Source organism: Euleptes europaea, chromosome 4 (genome assembly GCF_029931775.1).
Source record: "Euleptes europaea isolate rEulEur1 chromosome 4, rEulEur1.hap1, whole genome shotgun sequence".
In the NCBI taxonomy this organism is placed as follows: Eukaryota; Metazoa; Chordata; class Lepidosauria; order Squamata; family Sphaerodactylidae; genus Euleptes; species Euleptes europaea.
The window spans coordinates 19,838,386-19,865,351 of NC_079315.1; the positions used below are offsets into that span (position 1 = coordinate 19,838,386).

The 26,966-nt window shown below is 45.7% G+C and overlaps 1 protein-coding gene across 1 annotated transcript in view; it reads right to left on the reverse strand.

The window, feature by feature from the left end:
* DGKQ (diacylglycerol kinase theta) overlaps positions 1–24,375 on the reverse strand; it is a 103,265-nt gene extending 78,890 nt beyond the window's left edge. Inside the window, exons 1-2 of the mRNA XM_056848944.1 lie at positions 24,365–24,375; positions 23,452–23,777 (exon numbers count right to left, since the gene is read on the reverse strand). Of these exons, the coding sequence (XP_056704922.1) occupies positions 23,452–23,777; positions 24,365–24,375 (337 nt within the window). The remainder of the gene's footprint in view (positions 1–23,451; positions 23,778–24,364) is intronic.
* Between the last annotated feature and the right edge of the window lie 2,591 nt (positions 24,376–26,966).

The window sequence follows — 26,966 nt, forward strand, 5'->3', positions numbered from 1 at the left end:
GTGCTTTGCGTTGTTTTGACAAGTACAGTAACTGCTGCCGGTTTTCCACTTCCATCTCCAGCAGAATCCATCCCTCAAGATCAGGGGGGTCTCCTTGCATGAAAGCCCAGTGGAGAACATCTGAGTTCAGTCCTTCACGGAAATACTGCACACGCGTGGCCTCGCTCCAATTCACAACTTTGCTAGCTAGCAACTGAAACTCATTTGCATACTGAATCAACGACTTGGCACCCTGGCAAAGCTGTAGCAGAGCCGTCTTGGCCTGCTCGCTCTGGTGCGGATCCTCAAAATGCCGTCTGAGCGCAAACATAAAGTCATCTAGGGTCTTCAGCACACGAGAGAGAAGGCCGTACTGCTGGACCATCCAGCTCACTGCCTCTCCTTCCAGCAGCGAAGCTACGTACCGTACCCGACTCTCCTCCGAAGCGAAAGTGCGTCCCTGCTCTCTCATGAAACCGTCCACCTGAATCAAAAAGTAGAGGAGCTTCTCCCCTGAGCCGTCAAAAGAGGCTCACAACTCCCTCCGCGGAGCGGGTGGCTGAGGCTGGGGAGGCAGTTGACCCAGAGGTGCGGGCGCCTGCAGCGCTTGCGGTTGCTGAGGTGGCGGTAGTTGCTGGGGCAGCAGCGGTGCTGGTTGTGCAGGCTGCGCTTGACGGATTTCGGCCACCTCTTGCCAAGGTCCCTCCAATAAGCCCTGCAGCGTAGCTACCTGCTCAACTAGTTCATAGTTTTTCTGTTGAAGGCATTGGTAGTCCTTGTCCCGCTCTCGCCACTTCTGCGTCTGGCGCAATCCTGTGCCCCACAGAGGTGGGTCCTCAGAAACCCTTGTTGCTCCCATCCGAGAGCCGACTGAAAAATTCCAGTCCTCCAGCAAGATGGAGCCCGCTCCCCACCGCCACCAGGTATTAACGTGTGGAGGCACCCACGGAGACTCCAGCCAGAGCCGTGGACGAACGTCCGGAAGTCCGGGCACCACTCCGTCCATGCCCCGAGGCCGCGGTTGTCCCAACGGCAACTTGGGGGCTTCCTCGGGCTTCCTCTGGCTTGCCCGGTTGCTTAGGTTCCTCGTCCAGTACCTTGGGGTCCACTGGGTCTTGGTCAGGAACCAGCGGTCTCATGGTATCGGGCACTTTGGTGTCCGGAGCTTCACCCATGGTGGTGGGGAGAAGACGGCACCGCAGCCCAAAAATCGGATTACTAGCCTAATGTCAGGATCAGACGTCTGTCCCTAGCATCCCATAAGCAAACTCATTCAGGCAGGTAGCTCTGAAGCAGTAATACTTCATTAGGAGCAAAAAGACAGATTAAAGGACTGACTGCCTACAGGCAGGTGAGGCTAGTAATGGTGAATACAGGCAGGTTACATGCTTAAGACACTACGGACTGAACAAGTAAACATTGCTAGGCAACACCGAGATAAGCGGCTCCCAGGAAGACAGACTAAACATTACCACAGCTGCAGAAAACAGGACCAGCGAAACTGTACAGACGTTCATCGGCATGAGAACCAAGGACTTGACGTGGAGCCAGAACCTGGCCTGACTCATGTCAAGAGCCTTTGCTCTAGCTGAAAGGCAAAGGCCTGACAGAAATTTAAACTCAAAACACCACAACCTTGCACATATAGAATCATATGGAGTTGGAAGGGACCACCAGGGTCATCTAGTCCAACCCCCTACACAATGCAGGAAATTTACAAAAACCTCACACACACACACACCAGTGACCCCTACTCCACGCCCAGAAGATGGCCAAGATGCCCTCCCTCTCATCATCTGCTTAAGGTCATAGAATCAGCACTGCTGACAGATGGCCATCTAGCCTCTTCTTAAAACCCCCCAGGGAAGGAGAGTTCACCACCTCCCAAGGAAGCCTGTTCCACTGAGGAACTGCTCTATTAGAAAGTTCTTCCTAATGTCTAGACGGAAACTCTTCTGATTTAATTTCAATCGGTTGGTTCAGCTCCGACCTTCTGGGGCAACAGAAAACAACTCGGCACCATCTTCTATATGACAGCCCTTCAAGTACTTGAAGATGGTTATCATATCACCTCTCAGTCTTCTCCTTTTCAGGCTAAACATACCCAATGTGTTAAAGCACATTTTTCCACCAAGGGCCATTTGGATATTTATAACAATTTGAGGGCCATACAAAATTATCAACTTAAAAATTAGCCAACCAAGCCCCAAGAAGGCTGCTGCCCCAGATGACCCCCCCCCCGCGGGCAAGCGAGCAGGCATCCAACCAGAGGTGCACTCGCCCACCTGGTGGCACAGGATGGCCTGTTGCACCAGCTGGGCGTAGCCGTCCAGCCATAAGACGGAGTTGTTGCTGCTGCTCCTCATGGTTGGGGCCGGATTCTACAACCGGCTCCTGCTACCTCCGCCTGCAGGGATGAAATGAGGACACACTGGCTAAGAACTCCCCCCCACCGTGCATTGTGGCCCTGCCTCCTTTAACCCCTCCATTGTTGCCACTTCTGCCCCCACCCCTCTTGTAGTACAGAGGGAATATGTTTCTCCATGGCCTGGGTGGGAAAGGGTTAACAGTTTCTTGGGCGGTCCTAGCAGCTCCATAGCTAATGACTCTTCTGCAAAGGGGAAAAAAGAGTTCCTTTTCTTGGCAAAACAAACTCACATCTGCCGTGAATAGAGGCTATTCCTGTCCGCAGGAGGGGGCGGATCACCAGTCTTAGATCCTTCTGAGATCAGCCAGGACCCATGAAGGGCCAGACCAAATGACTTCACAGGCCTTAAACGGCCCCCGGGTCTGATGTTCCCCACCCCTGTGTTAAAGGCAATGATCGATGTAATCCAAAGAGTGACAAAAACCTTAATCATGTACAAGTCCTGTCCAATGCCATGCACACTCAGCTCTTAGAAGCACACAGGATGCCTCTGGGTTTCGTTAATCTGAATCAAGGATTTTCTTCTTTAAAATTCTGTATGTGTACATATATTCTTGCAATAGCACTGTGAGGTTAATCACATTCTACAGGCTTCATTGCCCAACCCACATACAAACCAACATCCACATAATGGGTACATATGCATACAAATCCATCACAATGAAGTCTACATTTCATACATTTAGATATTCATACAGATTATGAAGCAAACAGCCAGTCTGGCGTAGTGGTTAACAGCGGTGGTTTGGAGCGGTGGACTCTGATTTGGAGAACCGGGTTTGATTCCCCACTCCTCCACATGAGCGGCGGAGGCTAATCTGGTGAACTGGATTTGTTGCCCCACCTCTACACATGAAGCCAACTGGGTGACCTTGGGTGAGTCATGCCCTCTAAGTCTCACCTACCTCACAGGGTGTCTGTTGTGGGGAAGAGAAGGGAAGGTGGTTGTAAGACAGTTTGATTCTTCCTTAAGTGGTAGAGAAAGTTGGCATATAAAAACCAACTCTTCTTCAAAGATATCGTCATGATGGAGCATCATCTTTCTCAAAATATTTCTATAAAAACCACATTTCCGCAGACAACAGTTTTCACAGAAGTCAGGCAAAAATATTTTATGCATTAATATTTATAAAGTAATTTTTGGAGAGAAAGCCATGAAAAATTCCCATTTAACCACAAAGTTTAATTGCTTTCCTTCCATAAACACTGTACCAAGTATTTTATACTTTGCAGTTCCTTTAATTACATGCCAGCACACTCAAGTTTTCATTCAGTTAACATCAAACGAACATCTTTAGGATCCACTCTTTGCCTATTAATTGAGCTGCTGACAGGAAGTCTAATTAAGATCAATTAAAACTCAGAGATAAAGCAACTACTACGATGCTCCAGCTTCAAAGCTTCAAATAATAAAGGATTATGCTTCTGTAGCCAACAGCTAAGAGCTTCAAGGTCATGTGTCCTGCAGCACAGCCAGGAGAATATTGGAAAGAAACAAGAGCAATTACACTTCAATCAAAATTAGCAGCATATAAAGGAAAGAGGGCAAGTCCCAGAGAATCCATCAAAAGGACTGAATGTGCCTCAACTCATCTGAGTAAAAGCCAGTTCCTTCTTAAAAACTGATATGGCCTACCAAAGATTCACATCTTAAGCATACACATTTGGAATCAGACTCTTAATGAGTTTCACTGTATGTTTGGAACTGGACTGAAAGATAGAAATCCTGTTGAAATGTCCAGCTTTACCATAGAAGAGTTGGTTTTTATATGCTGACTTTCTCTACCACTTAAGGAAGAATCAAACCATCTTACAATCACCTTCCCTTCCCCTCCCCACAACAGACAACCTGTGAGGTAGGTGGGGCTGAGAGAGTGTGATTAGCCCAAGGTCACCCAGCTGGCTTCATGTGTAGGAGTGGGGAAACAAATCCAGTTCACCAGATTAGCCTCTGCGGCTCATGTGGAGAAATGGGGAATCAAATCCGGTTCTCCAGATCAGAGTCCACCACTCCAAACCACTGTTCTTAACCACTACGCCACGCTGGCTCTCATACTGATGGCTCAATTGGGGGATGGGGTGGAACAGAAATGCCAAACTTCATGCCATGTTCAAATTAAATTATATAGTAAATGCCACGGGACTTCAGATACTTGGCTAGGTTGTGGGGGGGGGGAGAGAACGCTATACTCTCCTCATTTGGTTTTTAAAGAGCTGAATGTTGTTTAAAATTTGCACATTTTAATTCTACCTTAATTGGTATGTTTTGTCAGCACAATTCTAGCCACAGGAATCGGGGAAGTTTTCTGTTGCAGAATATAGGGTTTGTTTTGCACAGATAGCCATCTGCCCTGATCTCAGTACTAAAATTCAAGCCTCATGGAAGATCAGCCATCCTTGCCAGGGCATCTTTCATGTTACACAGTTCACTTAAGCAAACATTTCCCCAGACTGCTCCATCTCAGGCACTGTCCCTCCTCAACTGTGATTAGCCCAAGTCACCCAGCTGGCTTCATGCGTAGGAGTGGGGAAACCAACCCGGTTCTCCAGATTAGAGTCTGCCACTCGTGGAGGAGTGGGGAATCAAACCAGGTTCTCCAGATTAGAGTCCACGGCTCTTAACCACTACGCCACACTGGCTCTGTAAATTATTTAGCTCACTGCCCATACCTCTAATTTGTCTGTCTTCACAGAGATGCATGTTTTTTTGCTCCAATTTTACACCATCACCCTCCTAAACATCTCGTTTTCCCATATTTTGCATGACGTTTGGTGACTCTCTCTGTTGCATGCAAATTGAGTACACTTATAAAAAAATCCAAACCTATCCACACAACAAAGAGCAGTTTATTCCTACTAAGGAAAGATGCACATATGTACTGTAAACAAGGGTACAATGTGCACAATTCATGAAGTAAGCTGAACAGAGACAATGCTGTACACTAAGAAACCATGCATCTAAACAACTGCATGGAATATATTTAGGAAGATATTAATGAAATAAAATTTTACATCTCATAATGTTCGAGTTAATCTTAATACGGGTTTATGTAATGACTAACAGATGGAGCGTTATACATCTCAATGTTACAATTTAACGTTAGAAGAATGACTGGATGCATGATAAGATAAACTAACTCGGAGGTATGTAATGAATGTATTTACTAAACTTGGACACAGAAACTTAACTTCTTTTTCCCCTCTCCCCCATCCTTTTCAATTCTGTACCCTACAAAATCTAATAAAAATTATAAAACAACTGCATGAAACAATGACTGATAGTTTTGCAGTGCCATCCTAATCAGAGTTATACCCTCTTAAACCACCAGCTCTGCTTTTGACTACACTGTTAGATGCTTGCAGGACTAAGACCCAAAATGCTAGACACAACATACGTCTCCAAAAAAAAAGCAGTCCATTTATAGTTCATGCCAAGGTAGTGATGCAGGGGACAATACAGATACCCATATACAGGAAAAAGGAAACACGGGTCTTTAAAAATCCACTATTATATCTTTTGAAAGCTTCAACTATTTCCAAGCCTCCTACTAAAACTGTAGTTATCTTGTTCTGACATAAAACACTGCAAGATCACTCGGTGTAAATGAGCATTAACTTCTGGCTTCATACTGATCCTTATTGGAAATCACAACCAATATACTTCAGACCTGGAAGAGCAGCTTTGCCAGACTAACAAAGGCTACAGTCAACAATAGCCATGCAGATTAGCTTTGGATTTCACACATTAACAATCACTTCAGGATACAATGGTTCCATATTACCATACCACACCCTCATTAGTACATTATCTTGATACTTACAGGACAATGATTAGCACATTACTTCTGCAGGACAGTACTCAGCTCAAACCTAACCCCTCTCTGACTCTTCCTACACACTTGACACTGAGAGACACTGTCCTTCAGTGTTACTACTCTGAAGATGCCTGCCACAGCTGCTGGCGAAATGTCAGGAAAGAAAATTCCAAGACCACGGTTACACAGCCCGGATAACCTACAAGAACCAATTTTACATGGAATATTTTGAAAAGACAGCATTAGAATCGGCACCTTACAAACCTACAGTCTGGTTCAGGTTCGTAGATGATACCTTTACTATTTGGAGCCATGGTGAAGAAAAATTAATGGACTTTCTAAACCATCTTAATAATATCCATCCAAACATTCAGTTTACCATGGAAAAGGAAATTGAGGGTAAACTCCCATTTCTTGATACCCTTGTCAACCGTAAAACAAACTTCCAGTTAGGTCACAAGGTCTACCGGAAACCAACTCACACAAATCGCTACTTACACAAAAACTCCAACCACCACCCCCGACAGAAAAGAGGAATAATCAAAACATTAATGGACCGTGCAAGACGGATCTGTGAACCACAGTTTCTCAAGGAAGAAACTAATAATCAAAATCACGCACTGCTAGCAAATGGCTATTCCAGAAATGAAATCAGAAGGGCCATTAAACCAAACAAAAATCAGAAAACTCAGGAAAAACAATCTCCCATAGGAAAGGCATTCTTGCCATTTATTAAAGGAGTCACTGATAGGATGGAGAAACTTTTGAAAAACATAACCTACAAACAGTGTTTAAACCCACCAAGAAAATACAACAGATGCTACGATCAGCAAAAGACAAAAGAGACCCCCTCACCTCTGCAGGAGTATATCGTATACCTTGCAGCTGTGGATAAGTTTACATCGGGACCACAAAACACAGCATACAAACAAGGATAAAAGAGCATGAAAGATACTGCAGACTTGGCCAACCTGAGAAATCAGCAGTGGCTGAACATGGACTGACACAAACAGGACACAGGGTCTTATTCCAAGACACTGAAAGACTGGACAATTCTACCAACTATTTTGTCAGATTGCACAGAGAAGCCATTGAAATTCATAAACATCAGCACAACTTTAACAGAAAAGAAGAGAGTTTAAGAATGAATAAGGCTTGGCTTCCTGTCTTGAAAAACTCCAGACTAACAAAGACTACAGTCAACAATAGCCATGCAGATTAGCTTTGGATTGCACACATTATCAGATCACTTCAGGATACAATGGTTCCATATTAACATACCACACCCTCATTAGCACATTATCTTGTTACTTACAGGACAATGATTAGCACATTACCTTGGATACTTTTTGCAGGACAATGATTCAGCTCAACCCAACCCCTTTCTGACTATATATTACTCTTCCTACACACTTGACACTGAGAGACACTGTCCTTCAGTGTTACTCCTCTGAAGATGCCTTTCTGGAAAGAAAATACCAAGACCACGGTTACACAGCCCGGATAACCCACAAGAACCAGAGTCAGGCCTGGTTAGCACTTGGATGGGAGACCGCCAAGGAATACCAGGGTTGCTATGCAGAGGCAGGCAATGGCAAACCACCTCTGTTAGCCTCCTGCCTTGAAAACCCTACTGGGTTGCCATAAATCGGCTGTGACTTGACGGCAGTTTACATACACATTACATAGTGTTAAAGGTATTAAACATTTAATATGTGATCCAAAGTGCACTGATCTGTGCAAACTGATTTAGCTCATTCCTTGAGGATTTTTACTCAGAAGTCCTACTGAGTACAGTGGGACTTACTCCCTAGTACTCAAGGATAGGATTACTCATCAGTAACCTAGTACAGTGATGCCCCAATACAACACAAATGCCCCAAATCTCAAAGAAACAACCGTCCTACTCTAGAGTCCTAAACTAAATCAACTGAGTATTAAATGATGCAAAATGTTAAGCCTCTTGGATTTCTGAAGATACGTAACCCAGTTAGAAATTTAATCCAGCAGAACAAAATATCTAAAGAAGTGAGCTGTGACTCACGAAAGTTCATACCCCGCCAGAAATTTTGTTAGTCTTCAATGTGTTACTGGATTCTTGCTCTTTTCTACTCCAGCAGAACAGAGTACATATATTCAACTTGACGAATAAGTTCCACAGAACACTGTGGGACTTTCATCTGAGTAAATGTGTTCAGGATCACACTATATTTATGGTTTGCCTGAATTGTAAGATATTTCCCACGTAAGGACAAAAGAAGCACTCCTGTGAAATGCATGACAGTTGACCAATAAATAAGAATTTTGCTGCAGAAATTAAAGAATTTCAACTAAAAATAACAGTATCAGGCAAACAGGTTAACACATTGCACCTATTTAAAGACCACCAAATGCTAAAACTATAGGTACAAAACCTGTTCTAAAAAGGATGCTCTTGTTTATTCTACTAGAATGAGAAAGGAAGCTAGTAAATTTGTGGGGAAAGAACAGACTACAGAGTAAAAGTATACAAGTGGATATAGAGGTGCCTTTCACATAGCAATGATTCTTGGAGGTTTTCTCATTGCAGCTGCCGATTAACCACAGCAGCAACAGAGTTTCCACATACTGGGTTTTGCCACATTTTTTCTGCCACAGTACCCTACAGTATTGCCACACACACACACCACACACACACCAGAGAGCTTTGGAGGAATGTTTTTAATGAGCAACTGACAAATCACAGTTTGTAACACTGAAATCTGCTAGCTCCTCTCAATTTTTGGTTTCCATTTAAGAAAAAAAACCTCTCCATTTCACTGTGGAGATATAAGGGGAAAGGCATAAAGGGCTACAGTCTGCAGTCCTTCTCCAAGGCGTCAAAGCAGAGGGCTTTCCTGGTCTTACTACTCAAGATCCTTTTTTAATCCAGAACCTTGGGTGAAAGCACGTACTCTCACCTAAAGAACAACTCAGAAAGAACCCCTTTGCTTAAAACAACAACAACAAAATTCAGCTACTGAGAAAGGAGGCTGATTATTAACCCTTTCATGTGCAAAATGACAGCATATATAAGGGTCTGAGGAGAAAAAACAGCTTTCTTCCATGATACTAAATCCATTGGGTATATAAGAGAGGTCAAGGTCAGCAACACTTTCTGCCTGTGCTTTTCCTCCCCCACCCATCAGTATGTAAAAGTTTTGCCTCATATTATCACGCATGCACATATACAAAAATATACGATGGGGGGGATGACTGGCAAAAAAAATGGGGTACCTTTGACTGAATAAGTACAAAACAGCCCTCACCAACCATATATCACGCCTTTGCAAACAGCCCAAAACTGGAGGTTTACTAATGAGGTTGCCAACAGATCTAGAGAAGTACGCCTTGTCCCTTTAACAGAGGCATAACAGGATGTTATTTATCTGGCGATGTGATTTACATCCATGCCATTAAAAGCGTCAGTTTCCCATTTTCCACACACTATTTCGCTATGAAAGGGAAAGGCACTGCAGTAGACCTATTTGCTGAATCTTGCTGGACCGCCTTACATGGCCAGTAGCCTGTTTTGGCTTGGTAAGCCACAAGCTGTGCAGGCCTGATCTGGAGTTCTCCCTTTACAAAGTCTGAGGGAAAAATAGATAAGATAGATAACCAGTTAAAACACAGTATCCACACCCCCAACACTTCCAAGTTACGTATCACAAAAGGCTGTAATTGCCTCTAGTTTCAACATACGGAATCTCTCCATCTGGCTACAAACAGTACATTCTCTTCCCCTCTCCCTCCCTCAAATCAAGCCTGGAGTTACTTCTAAGAGGCAGCTTTCCAGAACTAGTTTTTGAGGGTGAGTGGGTGTGAGAAAACTGTGTCTGGTATATTCAAAACTGTTTCTTGGATAGGAACAAGCAGCTTCACCCAATAATTATCCATATTTTGTTTACACTCACAAATAATTTTTGATTGAAACAATACCAACGAGATTGTAAAGAAAGGCACCTAACCCTTCACCAACCACTGTAGCATAGTAGTCAGGGTACTGGACTTTATCTGGTAGACCCAGGTTCAAACTCCATTCTGCCATGACGCTCACAGAGTGATCTTAGCCCAGTCACTCTCTCAGCCTAACCAATCGCCAAGGGCTGTTGTGAGGATAAAATGAGGAAGAGAGAACCTTGTACACCAATCTGAGCTCTTTGGAGGAATGGCAGGATAAGACTATACTACTCAGATAACATTTACATATCTTCATGTGTGCCCCTGACCTTCCTCCCAGGAAAGATATATATCCAGAGGGGAAAAGAATTTTTATATAAAAGTTACAGAAACTCCAGGTACTTGGTCAGAGCCAGCATGGTGTAGTGGTTAAGAGCGGTGGTTTGGAGCGGTGGATTCTGATCTGGAGAACCGGGTTTGTTTCCCCACTCCTTCACGTGAGTGGTGGAGACTAATCTGGTGAACTGGATTAGTTTCCCCTCTCCTACACATGAAGCCAGCTGGGTGACCTTGGGCTACAGCTCTGTTAGAGCTTTCTCAGCCAAACCTCCCTCACAGAGTGTCTGTTGTGGGGAGGTGAAGGTGATTGTAAGCCAGCTTGATTCTTCCTTAAGTGGTAGAGAACGTCGGCATATAAAAACCAACTTCTTCTTCTTCCCCTCCTCCTCCTCCTTAGTAATGTTCCACATGCCCACTCTTCTAGAGAAAGTAGTGATCACCCCAGGTGAAGACCACATGTCAGACTGCACGTCCCGTCCTCCTTTCTTTTGGCCTTAAAGGAAAATAGATGTTGGAGGCTAGAAGAGCCCGCATCAGAGCTGAGCCATGATGGGCAGCAGCAGCAACAAGTGGACTGGGAACTCATGATATAGAGCCATTGTGTTGCACCTCAGGCCTGGTAGAGAGAAATCCGAGGATGTACCAGCACCCAGGCTTACAACACAAACCCAGGCTGTCGGGACAACGTTGACCCCCAGTGGTGTAGCTGGATGGGGCAAGCTTCCAACAGAGGATCAAGCAAGCAGTGGGTTTGAAAAAGCCAAGCTCGAGGCTGAGCTGGAAGAACAGAAGGGTCAACTGAAAAAAAGCAGAAAGAGGCTGCTGTCTGTCTGCAGCTTCAGGAGAAGTGAGCTACCTGATAAAGTTAGAAGAAGAGTTGGTTTTTATATGCCGAATTTCTCTACCACTTAAGGAAGAATCAAACCAGCTTACAATCACCTTCCCTTCCCCACAACAGACACCCTGTGAGGCAGGTGGGGATGAGAGAGCTCTAAGAGAGCTGTGACTAGCCCAAGGTCACCCAGCAGGCTTCATGTGTAGGAGTGGGGAAACCAACCCGGTTCACCAGATTAGCATCCACCGCTCATGTGGAGGAGTGGGGAATCAAACCCAGTTCTCCAGATTAGAGTCCACCACTCCAAGCCACTGCTCTTAACCACTACACCATGTAAGTGTGAATTTAACAGGGGCTGCTTTCTAATGGCTCATCGGCAAAGGGGGATAAACCAGAAAGATCCCTTGCACAGAGCAAAGGAGGGCATTCAAGTTTTCCTTCAGGACTGTGAGCAGGCTTGTGCTGATTATGAAATCCCTCCAGAGTTGTGTATGGAGAAATTGAGGCTACAACTAAGTAGGATCCCGGCCATCTGTGTCCGTACAAACAGAAGGCGAGGAAAGAACTGATCGTAAACAGTTTAAGCAGAGTCTGTGACATGGGTGGAATTTTCCAAAGATGGGGCTCCGAAGCCATTTAGAGACATTAAGTAAGAGAACAGATAATCCTACATCCAGCTAATATGTATCTGTGGCTTGACATGGCAGAGGAAAAGTCACCAGCTGACATAAAAGGCCCTAGCGTGCACAGACGGATTCTTGACAGTTCTGAATCGGGGTGTTCTTTCCACACAACACTAGCTCAAATGGATAAGAGAACTTCGCCAACAGTCAAGGAGGCAGGACCAAATTGTCCCTTTCAAATGGATCTTCATACTCCAGAAGAAACTAACATACAATACCATCAATTTACTGGAGGAATACAGACATCCAGAACAGTCTCACACTGACTTCTAAGCTGCAGGGTGATTATACAGCACAGCCCTTTATAAAACTTTGTGTCTTAGAAAACTGGAAGTAAACACAACTATTGCCAATCTAATATTCGTATAATAAATTCATACATTTTTTTAAAAATCAGCAAAAGACAGAATAAAAAGTAACAATCCCTACAGAATTAAGGGGCAATGGTGGCATAGGCAGGTTCTTGGATTTGCCTCTGAGGAGTGGCAAAGTACCATCAGTCACATTTTTATTCCACCCACCTTCCAATGAGCCTGGGGGGGAGGGTCATATGTGGTTCTCCTCTCCACCCTGCTCTCACAACAATATTGTGTGGTAGGGAGAGCCAGCGTCGTGTAGTGGTTAAGAGCGGTGGTCTCTGATCTGGAGAACCAGGTTTGATTCCCCACTCCTCCACGAGTGGCGGAGGCTAATCTGGTGAACTGGATTTGTTCCCCCACTCCTACACACAAATCCAGCTGGGTGACCTTGGGCTAGTCACAGCTCTCTTAGAGCTCTCTCAGTCCCACCTACCTCACAGGATGTCTGTTGTGGGGAAGGGAAGGTGATTGTAAGCCAGTTTGATTCTTCCTTATGTGGTAGAGAACATCAGTATATAAAAACCGACTATTCTTCTTCTAGGTGGGACTGAGAGACAGTGATTGGCCCAAGGTCATCCTGTGACTTTATTGCCAAAGGTGAGATGTGAGCCCAGATCTCATCAATCCTAGTCCAGCCCTCTAATCATTATACCATACTGGCTCTCTGTTCAAATGGATTTGGGTTTCTGTACAGGGAATGTGTGGCTCCTGTTTGATCAGTGATGGACAGATGTATCCTGTCATGCTGCTCAGCAGATATGACATCATAGAGACCTGCCAGGAATCCTTGAAATACGGGGAGACCCCTCTCAGAAATGGAGCCTAAACAAATATTTCATCAGCAGGTGGCAATGCAGAATTTTGGCCACAATGACCTAGAAGAAAATAGCAGGTAAATGTTAGTATCAGTGGAGCTATCACTAGGGCTTCAGGCTTACACATATCTGACAGGGAAACTGAATCAGACCAAAATCCCAGAAGCTGTGGAAGAGCCAATTAAGCAAAAGCATTACTATTTTAGAGTCACTTTGGCAAGTGCTTCAATTAAAATACAAATTCAAGTTACAGCCAAGAATATGCTAATAAAACAGTGATATTGTGATTTTTGAATGTGCCAATCTCATACTGAAAAGAAGCCTTTACAGTACTCATAGAATAGAATCATAGAGTTGGAAGGGACCACCTGGGTCATCTAGTCCAACCCCCTGCACAATGCAGGAAATTCACAACTACCTCCCCCACACACACACCAGCGACCCATACTCCATGCCCAGAAGAAAGCCAAGATACCCTCCCTCTCATCATCTGCTTAAGGTCATAGAATCAGCATTGCTCAAAGGTCAGAACGAGACTAGGGCCATGAACCCTTTGATAACCTTTTGCCAGACATTCAAGATGACAAGCACCAGTTCAAGATGACAAGCACCAATTCTTCACAGAGATTTGTGCATGATAAACATAAAATCCAAAAAAAGTCAGTACTTACATATACAGCAAAACTGAAATTTTACATCTCAAATTGACCATAAATTCAAGCCGTCATGTTCTTTACTGCTAGCATGCTTTTGTACAGGATACAGAAATGATGCAGCTTCTCACCATCACTGAGGATTTAGAGGAGTCTGTCTTAGATGTTCAAGGAAGACAGGCCAGTCGTTGATAAATGACTACAGAGGAAGAGCTATGCAGGGGAATGGATCAAAGTGGCAGCACAGACAACTGAGATAAAGCAAAGCTAAGATGCTGAAAAAATACGTCTTACAGAGCAAGGTATAGAAACAATAGGTGAGCTTGTGCAAAACAAAGAGAGATCAAGCTGGGATGAAAAAGAAGAGAAGGGAGCAAACACTGCATAGAGGTTTAAAAGTGAAGTCTAGAAGCCCACAGTTCATTAAAACAGCAGTCCTAAGCAGGTCTACGAAAAATCCTACTCAGGTCTATTCAATTGACCTTACTCCCTGGAGAACAGTTTTAGGATTGCACTGTAAGACTGTGATAGGGAGTCCCAGTGCAATGAAAGGTCTGTTCAGCAGTTTGCAAGTGCATTTTAGGCTCACACCAAGCTCTTTCAACAACCTCCTCCTCTCTCGCTTGCAAAATCTCTGCTCTGGACCAAGGTTTGTTCTCTTGTTTGCTTCATATCTTTGGGCATCTTGTAATAATTTCAGAACACTCACAGATAGTTTTCTGAATTATACAAAGGATTAAAATCCGGTTAAAAACAAAAGTTATGGCATTACATTAGATAAAGCTGTCTCTCAGATTTTGTAATAATTTCTCCCAAATTCTGATACAGGCTTAATTAGACATCATGCAGGAGACCCATGATCAGGACATTCAGCATTTTGTTTTAAACTTTAAAGCAAGTGTTTTGTGTAGCTATTAGTTTAAAGACAGCAACAGTATGACAAGGGTGTTTAACCCTTTCTTCCTGTGCCACTTCCCACATTGCAATCACTAATAGCTCTCTGTGTGTTTGTGTGTGAGAGAGAGACCTAGTCTGACTTTTACAAAAATTAATACAAAAGGAGTCAAACGTACAGCCTAGTACGTCTCTCAACCGTAGTCAAGTTCTTAACAGCAAAGCATCTCCCTGAAGATTCTGTACCATTGTTAAAAACTCACAGAGCATAACCACATAGGTCTACAATTCTTTTGGCTTTCTCTCAAGCCTAGGGATAATACATACCGTATCAAGGACTATAAGAAGGGGCAGCAAAGCTGTTAGAAGAGAGCTAGTGTTGTGCAGCAGTTAGAGTTTTGGACTACGGTCTGGGAGATCGTGATTCAATCCCCACTCTCTGCTAGGGGGCCAGTCATTCTCTCAGCCTAATCTACCACAAACTGAGGAAGGGAGAATCATCTCTGCCATTCTGAGCTCCTTGGCAGAAGGGCAGGATAAAATTGCACTAGACAGAAAAGAGCAACAGTTAAAATGGAACAAAGAATCACCAGGAAGGAAGAGAGATTTAAAAGTCTATAACAATTAAGGCTATTTGGAATTCCTCCCCCCGCCGCCTCTAAAAACAGACCAATATTAAAATAGGTTATGGAGCAGTATTTCAATAGTTAGAGCTAAAGAGCAAGAAAGAACAATTCCTAATCAATGTCTAATGGAACAGTTTCATGATATGCATATTTCAGGTGGTTCTGCACCGATGCAAGACATACAGCATTTCCTTGATCATCAAGACATTCCTCAATTATTTATGGTAAAACATTTTTATCAAGCAATGCCACATTCTGTTTCTTCAAGGTTTAAGTGAGTCCACACAAGACCTTTGCATATGTTTAAGTAGAAGCGTACAATAGTAAGATGTCTGAAAGTAACTTACAGTACACTCTTAAGCAGAGATACACCCTTTTAAGCCCATGGACTTCAATGGACTTAAAAGGGTGTAACTTTGCTAAAAACTGAACTGTTAGTCAGAATGGCCCTTGCGTAACCTTTGCTTACACTTCTTCAAAACTAGCAGACAGACGTAAAAGAACTCCTCTTCCTCCCCAGTATCCCCCCATTATTGCTTAACTACATCCAGTTACCCAGAACATTACTCATGTTCTCTGATTCCATACCTGGCTAGTACCCAGGCGGTGGGGTGGGGGGAGAGTGTTATTTTACGTAACAGGGATATGAGCATATGCTTAATCACAATGCTAGCAACACACATCTTTAAACACCAATGTTGTCCTTCTGTCTGTGACCTTCCTGTTCAGTCACCTTAAAACGTCTCTGCAAGTCACAACAGATCAACATGTCATGTCAAGATTCTTAGACACAAACAGGTATGTATGAAGAACAAAAGCCATTTCCTCTTAGGGCAAACTGAACAGGAAAGGAATGGAGGAAGAAAAGCTCAAAGGACATGTTAAAATGCTTCTGTTTTATTTCTTTTATTTCCATCGGATTGCCAAGGGGGATGTCTTCCCCTTACTTTTGATGCCATTTTTCAATAAACAAGGGTTTAAAAGTATGCACAGCATCAGGCTTCAAACAGGCTCCACATAGCTAAAAATAGGTCTAGTCAGATGATACTTTTAATCCCCCTCCAATAATTTTATTGGGGAAACTAAAAGTGCAATCCTATGCAGAGTTACATCCTTTTAAATCCATTGACGTCAGTGGGCTTAAACTGGAGTAACTCTGCTTAGGATGGCACTGTAAGTTCTCAAGCTCACGTAGCTATACCTACAATCCTACCATATGCTCCTCAAGCTACCAAATGAGACCAGGGAGACACCATTCTCAGTGTCCTCCTCTTTAGAGCCCTAGTGGCAATGGACCATCTGAACAAGTCCAGTGTACACTCAAATAGTTCAGAAGAAGAAAAAGTGCTTGGCCTGAAAACTATCCTAATAATAATGCTTAAAATGATGTTACAAAAGAAAAGACTGGTACATACAGGACTGAATGCACAGCATAATGAAATAAATTCAAAGTCTGCACAAAGGAGAATTAATTTCTGTTTTTAAGAATAAAAAATACTTCTTTTGTCATGATTCATTCCCACTGTAACATCTGGCCATAATTAGACAAGGAACTTCTACTATCGTACTGCCCTTGTACAAATCTACGGTGAGACCTCACTTGGAATACTGTGTACAGTTCTGGTCACCACACCTAACAAAGGATATTGCAGAGCTTGAGAAGGTGCAGAAAAGAGCAACCAAAATAATCAGGGGGTAGAGCAACTACTCTATGAGGAGTGGTTAAAACGCTTAGGGCTGTTTAGCTTGGAAAGAAGGGAGTTAAGGAGAGATATGATAGATGTCTATAAAATTATGGATGGTATGGAGAGAGTGGACAGGAAGAAGCTTTTCTCTCATCATACTAGAATGTGGGGTCATCTGCTGAAGTTGGAGGGTGAGAGATTCAAAACAGATAAAAGGAAATACTTCTTCACATAATGCATAGTTAAATTGTGGAACTCCCTGCCCCAGGATGTGGTGATGGCTGCCAACTTGGAAGGCTTTAAGAGGGGAGTGAACATGTTCATGGAGGAGAGGGCTATTCATGAATACTAGTAAAAATGGATACTAGTCATGAAGCATACCTATTCTCTCCAGGATCAAAGGAGCATGCCTATTAGATTATGTGCTGTAGAACACAGGCAGGATAATGCTGCTGCAGTCATCTCGTTTGTGGGCTTCCTAGAGGCACCTGCTTGGCCACTGTGTGAACAGACTGGTGGACTTAATGGTCTGATCCAGCATGGTCTTTCTTATGTTCTTATCTGGGTTTCTGATGGAGGGCAAGGAAGACGCAGGCCAGCCACATAAGCATCACACCCTACCCAACGGAGCCATGCCCAGTCTAGCTCTGGTTTCTTAACTTACTGCTTACACTTTTCCACAACAAATTTTCCCAAATGAGGATGGAAGCCACCTAAGGTGTGAGGGACATAGGCATCTCTCACACTGTTTTGTTGAACCTCCAACACCTTTGATGAACAGAGGATGAACTGCTGCCAGATCCCTGACAGATCACTACAATTCAGAGCCGAAAATGGAGGAAACCATATATCTTTTCCATTAAAAGCCCGACAGCATGTCCTCCACATTAAACCCAATCTTCACTGGAGTGCCTGAAAGGAGGCCAGATCATATACATAGCTCGTGCTGGCAGACTGCCTGTCTCCCTTCTCCTTAAACAAAACAAGTGACACCAACAGTTTCCCCTTAATGACCTACCAGCTTCCAAGAGCCAGAGAAAGGACACTGTGTGTGAGAGACAGAGTACCATCTAGTCACAGCTGACTTATAGGGTTTTCAAGGCAAGAGGAGTTCGGAGGTGGTTTGCCATTGCCTGCCTCTGCATCACGCCCCTGGTATTCCTTGGAAGTTGCCCTTCCAAATACTAACCAGGCCCAACAGATCAGGCTAGCCTGGAACTATCCAGGTCAGGAAGGGCATCACACCTGTAACTTTTTAACAGGAGTAGCAGTAGTCCACGAGACGCCTCACAGCAGAAAGGGCACAAGAATATGAAGCAATAAGGTTCAGGCTCCAGTCCTCATGAAAAGAGCAACCTTTCAGTATGAAGGTGTCCAGGAGCTGGAGTCGTCACTTCACTTTATAATACATCCCAGTGCTGGTTCCAGATTTCTGGGAGGCCTGGGCAGACGGTGCCTAGGGGCCCCCTTCTGCTTACTCCAGCTTCCCCATGCCTCCCTTTCCCCCTATCCTTCCCTTGCTCACAAGCCCTCCTATCACTTGAGCTCACAGCCAGCTGAACCACATTCATGCCCTTTTCCTGACAGCACTGGCTGTTGCCTGCAGCTGGTAGTGCTGATGCCATGGCTGCCAGAAGCGCTGCCAATCTGCACCACTTGCACACACTTCCCCATCAGTTCTGGGAAGTGAGAGTGTGGGTGGCGATGTGCTTGCAAATGAACGGGCAGGGGTGGGCATGTGGCCAAGGTGGTGCATGGGGAGGTCAGTGACTGTGGGCCACACCAACAGCTCTGGGCCCTGGCAGCTGCCCCACCTCGGGGTACGCTGAGACCCTGCTACTACCATGCAAGTCTCGAAGAATGTGCATGGAAACACATCCATATAAACAAAGGCTTTAATGTGTGCAGCATACACAGACACATGCCTTCTAAAGTCATATGCTCATATTGCCCCCAACCTCCCAAGACAACAACAAAAAGTCACACCCAATTCCCTCTTCCAGCAGTAAGGCAAGGGCTGCTGAAGAAGGGGAAAAGCCAGCCAATGAAAAGTGACAGCCATTTGCCAACTTACCAGCCTGCCCATCCACACCTAGATGATGCAGCACCTTGTGTAATCGGATCTAAGAAAACCTGCTCTTCCGGAAAGAACGGCGCTTTACCCTGGGATAGCAGATCTACGGACAAGATTGCCTTAAAAATTGCCCTCATTTAAATACCATACTTTTCACTAAATGTGTGCTGGGGGGGGGGGGGAGGGAAAAAAATCCTTTCTCAGTCTGGCAGCCCACCAAGAGTGAAAAGTTGCTGGCGGGGGTGGGGGGGCATGCTCTACACTTCAGTACTAAGTCAACCATTCCCAGAGGATAGTTTGTATCCAGGTCCAATTGTTCACACAATCCTGTTGTCATCTTTGCGTGTGTGCTAGGTACTTTTTTCACTGCACCTTTAAAAGCTACCTAATGATGAGCAAAATCAACTACCATTACAAAGATTCCTCCAGCTCCCAATGGTTATCTTAATGAGTTAACCAATAAGAAATGCTTCACCTGTTATGTTTCTACCTAAAAGGAAACTGTTTATTTAGATATTTATATCCTGCTTTCGTGGCTGGAAAGAGACAAAACAATGAGAGCCAGTGTGGTGTAGCAGTTAAGAGCAGTGGTTTGGAGCGGTGAATTCTGATCTGGAGAACTGGGTTTGATTCCCCACTCCTCCACATGAGCAGCGGATGCTAATCTGATGAACTGGATTTGTTTCCGGCTCCTACACATAAAGCCAGCTGGGTGACCTTGGGCTAGTCACACTCTCTCAGCCCCATCTACCTCACAGGGTGTATGTCGTGGGGAGAGGAAGGGAAGGTGATTGTAAACCAGTTTGATTCTTCCTTAAGTGGTAGAGAAAGTTGGCATATAAAAACCAGCTCTTCTTCTTATAACATTAGCCCCTCCTTCTCTGTATCCACACAACAACCCTGTGACATATGTCAGGCTGAACGAATATGACTGGCCCATGGCCACCCATAACAGAGCAGGGATTCAAACCTGCGTCTCCCAGATGCTAGCCTAACCACTACACCACACTGGCTGTTAAAAGATATTCTGGGGGGGGGGGGAAGACTGGCAGTCCCGCAAGACAAAGTCTTTACTTACTAAATAAAATAAGTAACTTTGGAAGACTCACCAGATTAATATCTACCTGTTTGACAGGTAGATATGAAAGGGAAAAATCTTGTCAGGAAAAATATACACTGGCAACTCTGCAAAAGAAAGTCCCTTTCATTTGTGTCAACTGCAACACAAAAAGCTTTTCCTGGCATAATGATGTTGGAATGTAAGCAACTTCACCTGATTAATATCAACCTATTCCACAGATGCTTAAGACACAGGTGCCCCATCTTGGCAATCCTACAAGGGAAAGTGCTTTGCATCTGGGTCTGTTGCGACAAGGAATGCTTTCCCCCAGCACAGAGATGAAGTCACAAAAAAGCATCAGCTGATCCATTTCCCCCTCGGACATGGTGCTGTTAAAAAGCACAAGAGCCCTGTTTGTTTTTGTTTTTTTGGGGGGGGGGAATACACTGGAAACCCTGCAAGGGAAACTCCCTTGCACTAAGTTCTACTACAACAGCGAAAGCTTTTCCTGCAACAGAGATGAAGTAATCATAAGGACTTCCCCAATTAATTTCTGTCTATACGACCGGCAGCTGTTAGAGACAACCCTATCAAAGGGGAAAAATATTGGCAATGCTAGGAAAACCCTGCATTTCCCCTTTCCCAATAGAAACAAAGTTGTGCGACCAACAGGATTTTATTCCAGCATAAATGTCCACAGGCTAGAAAACACCACTTTTTCAGATGCAACCATCTACCCCTCTGGAATTTTTTTCTCCGGTCTAGAAGGGGGGGGGGTGGAGAAAGATTTACCTGCTGCATTTCTGTTTGCTAACAGGCATCCTTCGAAGGCACAGAAAACTTGAAGGATAGGGAGAGGACCGAAAATGGGACAACCATATCACACCTGCTGCCCTTCACTGATGAATATGAGACTAACAGTGCATTCCTAAGGAGAGTTACTCCAGTCTAAACTCAGTTACTCCAGTCTAAACCCGTTCATTTCAATTGGCTTAGACTGGATTAACTCTCCTTAGGAATGCACAGTGCAGTCCTAAGGAGAGTTACTCCTGAAATGAATGGGCTTCTTTCCTGAGTAGTGCACTGTAAAATGACCTACAATGCCTGCACACTTACCTGGGAGTAAGCCCCACAGAGCAAAGCAGGACTTACTTCTGCACAGGATTGTACTGGATAGCAAAGGGAGAGGATGCAATTCCCCCTTGACGGTTTCAGTCCTATGCCCCCTTCCCTGGGAGTAAGCCACACAGAACAGCCTGGGGTTTAGGAGGGCAAAGGGAGAGGATGCAATTTCCCCTTGATGTACTGGATGGCAAAGGGAGAGTATGCAATTTCCCCCTGACCATTTCAGTCCTATGCCCCCTTCCCTGGGAGTAAGCCCTACAGAACAGCATGGGGCTTAGGATGGCAAAGGGAGAGGATGCAATTTCCCCTTGACCGTTTCAGTCCCATGCCCCCTTCCCTGGGAGTAAGCCCCACAGAACAGCCTGGGGCTTAGGATGGCAAAGGGAGAGGATGCAATTTCCCCTTGATGCACTGGATGGCAAAGGGAGAGGATGCAATTCCCCCTTGACGGTTTCAGTCCCATGCCCCCTTCCCTGGGAGTAAGCCCCACAGAACAGCATGGCGCTTACCTCTGAGTAGGCTTACACTAGACCATGGGTTCTCAACAAGGGGGGGAGGAATTCCCCCGGGGAGGGGGGAATCGGGACCACTATTCAGCAAAGTGTGACGTCCTGCAGATTATGTCCAATCTGCAAAATTGTAGTGTGTTTTTTTTTAATCTGTGATATCCAATAAAGTTTATGACTATTTTGAGGAAGGGGGGATTATATTCTGAACAATGGTGAAAGCGGGGGAATGGAGCAAAAAAAAAAGGTTGAGGACCACTGTACTGGATGGTCTCTCTCTCTCTCACGCGCACACACACACACACACACGTATACACTTACCTGGGAGTAAGCCCCACAGAGCAAAGCAGGACTGACTTCTGCACAGGACTGTACTGGATAGCAAAGGGAGAGGATGCAATCCCCCCTTGACGGTTTCAGTCCTATGCCCCCTTCCCTGGGAGTAAGCCACACAGAACAGCCTGGGGCGTAGGAGGGCAAAGGGAGAGGATGCAATTTCCCCTTGACCGTTTCAGTCCTATGCCCCCTTTCCTGGGATAAGCCCCACAGAACAGCCTGGGGCTTAGGAAGGCAAAGGGAGAGGATGCAATTTCCCCTTGATGCACTGGATGGCAAAGGGAGAGGATGCAATTCCCCCTTGACGGTTTCAGTCCTATGCCCCCTTCCCTGGGAGTAAGCCCCACAGAACAGCATGGCACTTAACTCTGAGTAGGCTTACACTAGACCATGGGTTCTCAACAAGGGGGGGGGAGGAATTCCGGGGGGGGGGGGAAATCGGGACCACTATTCTGCAAAGCGTGACGTCCTGCAGATTATGTCCAATCTGCAAAATTGTAATGTGTTTTTTTTTAATCTGTGACATCCAATAAAGTTTATGACTATTTTGAGGAAGGGGGGTTATATTCTGAACAATGGTGAAAGCGGGGGGGGGGGATGGAGCAAAAAAAAAAAGATTGAGGACCACTGCACTGGCTGTGGTAGAAAAGGGCAAGAGTCCAGGAGCGCCTTAAAGACGAACAAAAATATTTTCTGGTTGGGTATGAGCTATCTGAAGAAGTGAGCCTGTGGCTCACGAAAGCTCATACCCTGCCTGAAAATATTCGCGTTAGTCTTTAAGGCGCCACTGGACTCTTGCCCTTTTCTACTACTGCAGGCAGACTAACACAGCTACCCACTGTGAATTACACTTACATACTATTAACATTTACATACTAACGCTTGTCTGAATTCACTCTCCTCTACTTAGAATGGATTCCCATTCTAGCTGTATCTGAAGAAGTGAGCTGTGGCTCACGAAAGCTCCTGCCCTGCCAGAAAATATTTGTGTTAGTCTTTAAGGCGCTACTGGACTCTTGCCCTTTTCTACTACTGCAGACAGACTAACACGGCGACCCACTGCGAATTAACTGCACTGGCTGGTCTGTCTCTCTGGCCATTTATTCATGGAAGGTTTTGCATTGGATTTGCCGCTCTCTAGATGCCCATTTTCCCCATCTGAATTCTCAAAACTCTGCATGGGGGCTTATGGTTGAGTTTTGAGAATATGTTTGGGGGGGGGGGTCGCATCTAAAGAGTGGCAAATCCAAGGCAACATCTTCCATGAATAAACGGCCCCCTCTCTCTCGCGTGCGCGCGCACCCGTACGCACCCGCATTACCTTCGCACAGGTACCCGGCCAGCCCCCAGATGAAGTCGGTGCAGTAGTGGCAGAAGGTGGGCTTGGTGAGGGTGACCCGCCTGAAGCCGTGGCCGGGCGCGCTCCCACGCGGCGCCGCCTGCGGCTGCTTGGGCGACGCGGGCGGCGGCAACGGCGGCTTGGCGGACGACGGGGTGGGCAGCGAGCGGCTCTTGCCGCCCCTGGCCGGCAGCGGGCTGGACACCGGGCTGCCGGCCGGCGCGGGGGGCTCCGTCTGCCATGCCGCTTCCTCCTCCTCCTCCTCCTCCTTCCCCCTCAGAGGCGCCCTCTTCTCCCTCCGCCGTCGCCTGAGGGGAGCGAGCGGACGCGCAGCCTCTCCGGCGAGACTTCCGCCGCGCTGCTTGGGGAGGCGGCGGCGGTTGAACGGCCCAACCAGCAGGAGGGACGCAGAGGGCGGGGCTTCGCCTCGGCCGCCGCCGCAGCACTGCCGCCCGCCTCAAGCGCCGCTCGCGCCGCCCCCTCAGGCGCAGGCCGGCGGCTTCGCCTCCGGTTGCCAACCTCCAGGGGCCGGCGGGAGCTCTCCCGCTGCGGCGGCCGGCCTCCAGCCTATCGGGGAGCGGTTCCCCGGGAGAAAACGGCCGCTTTGGCCGTTGGGCTCCAGGGCGTCGGAGCCCCGCCCTCCCCGGGCTCCGCCCCCAAAACCTCCCGCCGGTGGAGAAGAGGGGCCTGGCGGGCCTAACGGGGATCCCTGCGCGACGGCCGCTCGTCGGGTTCCCGCCGAATCCGATGCGGTTTAGGCCCAAGCTCGGTTCCGGGATCCCTGTCGGTGTCCCCCCCCCCACTCCTCCTCCTCCTCCTCCCCAGTTCCCTTTTGTCTCCCCGCACCCCCACAACAACAACCGCCCCGTGAAGATTACTACCCCATCACCCTCACCGTTTTCCCATTAGATAAACAGGGTGGTTTAGAGTGCAGGCCGCAATCTGTGTGTGTGTATCTATCTATCTATCTAGAGAGAGAGGATAGATAGATCGATCGATCGATAGATAGATAGATAGATAGATAGATAGTTGGATAAACAGACAGACAGACGTACACACAGATTGCGGCCTGCACTCTAAACCACCCTGTTTATCTAATGCCCTGACCTGGATGGCCCAGGCTAGCCTGATCTCGTCAGATCTCAGAAGCTAAGCAGGGTCAGCCCTGGTTAGTATTTGGATGGGAGACCACCAAGGAAGACCAGGGTTGCTGTGCAGAGGAAGGCAAACCACCTCTGATAGTCTCTTGCCATGAAAACCCCCAAAAAGGGGTCGCCATAAGTTGGCCGCGACTTGATGGCACTTTACACACACACACACACACACAACCATTGATAGATATCCCCCATTTATAGGGTTGCCAACTTCCAGGTAGTAGCTGGAGATCTCCCGCTGTTACACCTGATCTCCAGCCAATAGAGATCAGTTCCCCTGGAGAAAATGGCCACTTTGGCAATTGGACTCTATGGCATTGAAGTCCCTCCTCTCCCCAAACCCCACCCTCCTCAGACTCCGCCCCAAAAACCTCCAGGTATTTCCCAACAAGCTGGCAACCCTACCCATTGATTGATTGATAGATAGATAGATAGATAGATAGATAGATAGATAGATAGATAGATAGATAGATAGGGTAATATATCAGAATAGGCATTTTGCCTTTAAATCCGTTTTTTAAAAGCGCCCACACAAAGTTGTCACAAAGAAAAAGCACCATGGGATTGACTCGGCAGTGCCATTGAAGGTAGTAAGGCTGCAGCTGAAAGGCTGCTACCGGGCTGTTCATCTTCCTCCCTCCTGGCCCCTTGGTAGAATAATAAAGGAAAGCAGAGTGGGTGGAAAGGTAATGGTTAGTTTAGCTAGTTTTTCATTAGGGATGTGCGAATGTTTAGGTTCTGAGAATGGGCCCATTTCTCATGATCACAGGCACAGCATCCTTAAATCTGTTTTCAAACAGGTGTCTTCCTTTGAGGAGAGGGGGGGGAAGGCAGTCCACGCATACATGTTCTTTGCTTTTAAGTTTTTTTTGTCTCTTTGAACATGATCGAGGTACGCTGCTTAAATTGCCAGAAGTTTTGAAAACAAACATTGCAATCCCAAAAACATTTTCCAGGGAATAGACTTCAGAAGAATTCTAAGTAGACCTGTTTTGTATTGCATTGTCAATCTGCAAATTTTGGAGCAAAGCTCCCAAGTAAGAATGTGTAAGACAGCAGCTTTAAAGGTGCAGGAATACTGAACAACTTGCTGCATTGTGATATGGTTAGCTTTTACTTATATGGTTTAAGAAAATCCAGATTTTCATACTCCAAATCTGCCAAAAACTATTATTTTAGATTTCTCCATGTTATTAAAAATCTGGGAGGGGGCAACTTGGGAAAAAATCATATGCCAGTATTTTGGCTAACCCATTTCTATGAAATTTATGATTTGGAACATTTTATCAGTTGGTTAAACCAGAAGTGATGTCAGAGGGGTAGAAGAGGAGTGGAAGAAGAAATCGTCTTAGTTTTAGCGAGAGAGAAACCCACCATCAATTCCAGTCTAGTTCCTCTTCAGGAAATCAAAAACAGATGTAGATTAAACATTTTAATCCAGTCTTTCCACTATTTCACTTTCAGCATGGCTTATAACACCAACACGCAACAATCCAATCCAATCCAATTACAATAAAAGCCCAGTCAAGAGAGAGAGCGGGGCTTACATTTCATGACATCTGTAGTATTGTCATCCTGTTTCCTATTGCTGTTTTTTAAATCGCTTTTTATTTCCTGTACAACTTTGCTGTTTGGTGGTTGCCACAGCGGTTGCCTGGGTCCTCTGCACAGAGACTCTGGTGGCATGGATGCCCAGATGGTCACTGAACTCCTGGTAAGGAGACTTGGTGAACACTGTCTCTTTCCACTCTCTCTCTTGTTTTTTTTTTTTGCTTCCTTAATAAGCTGGCTTTACCTGACTTGTTTTTGAAAATGGGAAGGAAGAAGAAGAAGAGTTGGTTTGTATATGCCAACTTTCTCTACCACTTAAGGGAGGATCAAACCAGCTTACAATCCCCTTCCCTTTCCCTCCCCACAACAGACACCCTGTGAGGTAGGTGGGGCTGAGAGCTCTAAGAGAGCTGTGACTAGCCCAAGGTCACCCAGCTGCCTTCATGTGGAGGGGTGGGGAAACCAACCCAGTTCACCAGATTAGTGTCCGCTGCTTATGTGGAGGAGTGGGGAATCACCCCGGTTCTCCACATTAGAATCTACTGCTCCAAACCACCACTCTTAACTACTACACCACGCTGGAAAGAAAACCCTGATAGAAAAAAAAAACCTAAACAGTTTTTCATTACCAAAATTGTTCTGTCAGGTTTTTCTCCCCTGTTCTTATATCAAAATCTCCCTTCCCCTTGTTATATCTGTGGTTTTTCTCCACTCTGGTACCCTGCCCCCATTTCCCCTCTGCAACATTCTGTATAAAATGTGCTGTTTTTAGGCCTGGATTCGGCGTTTTTT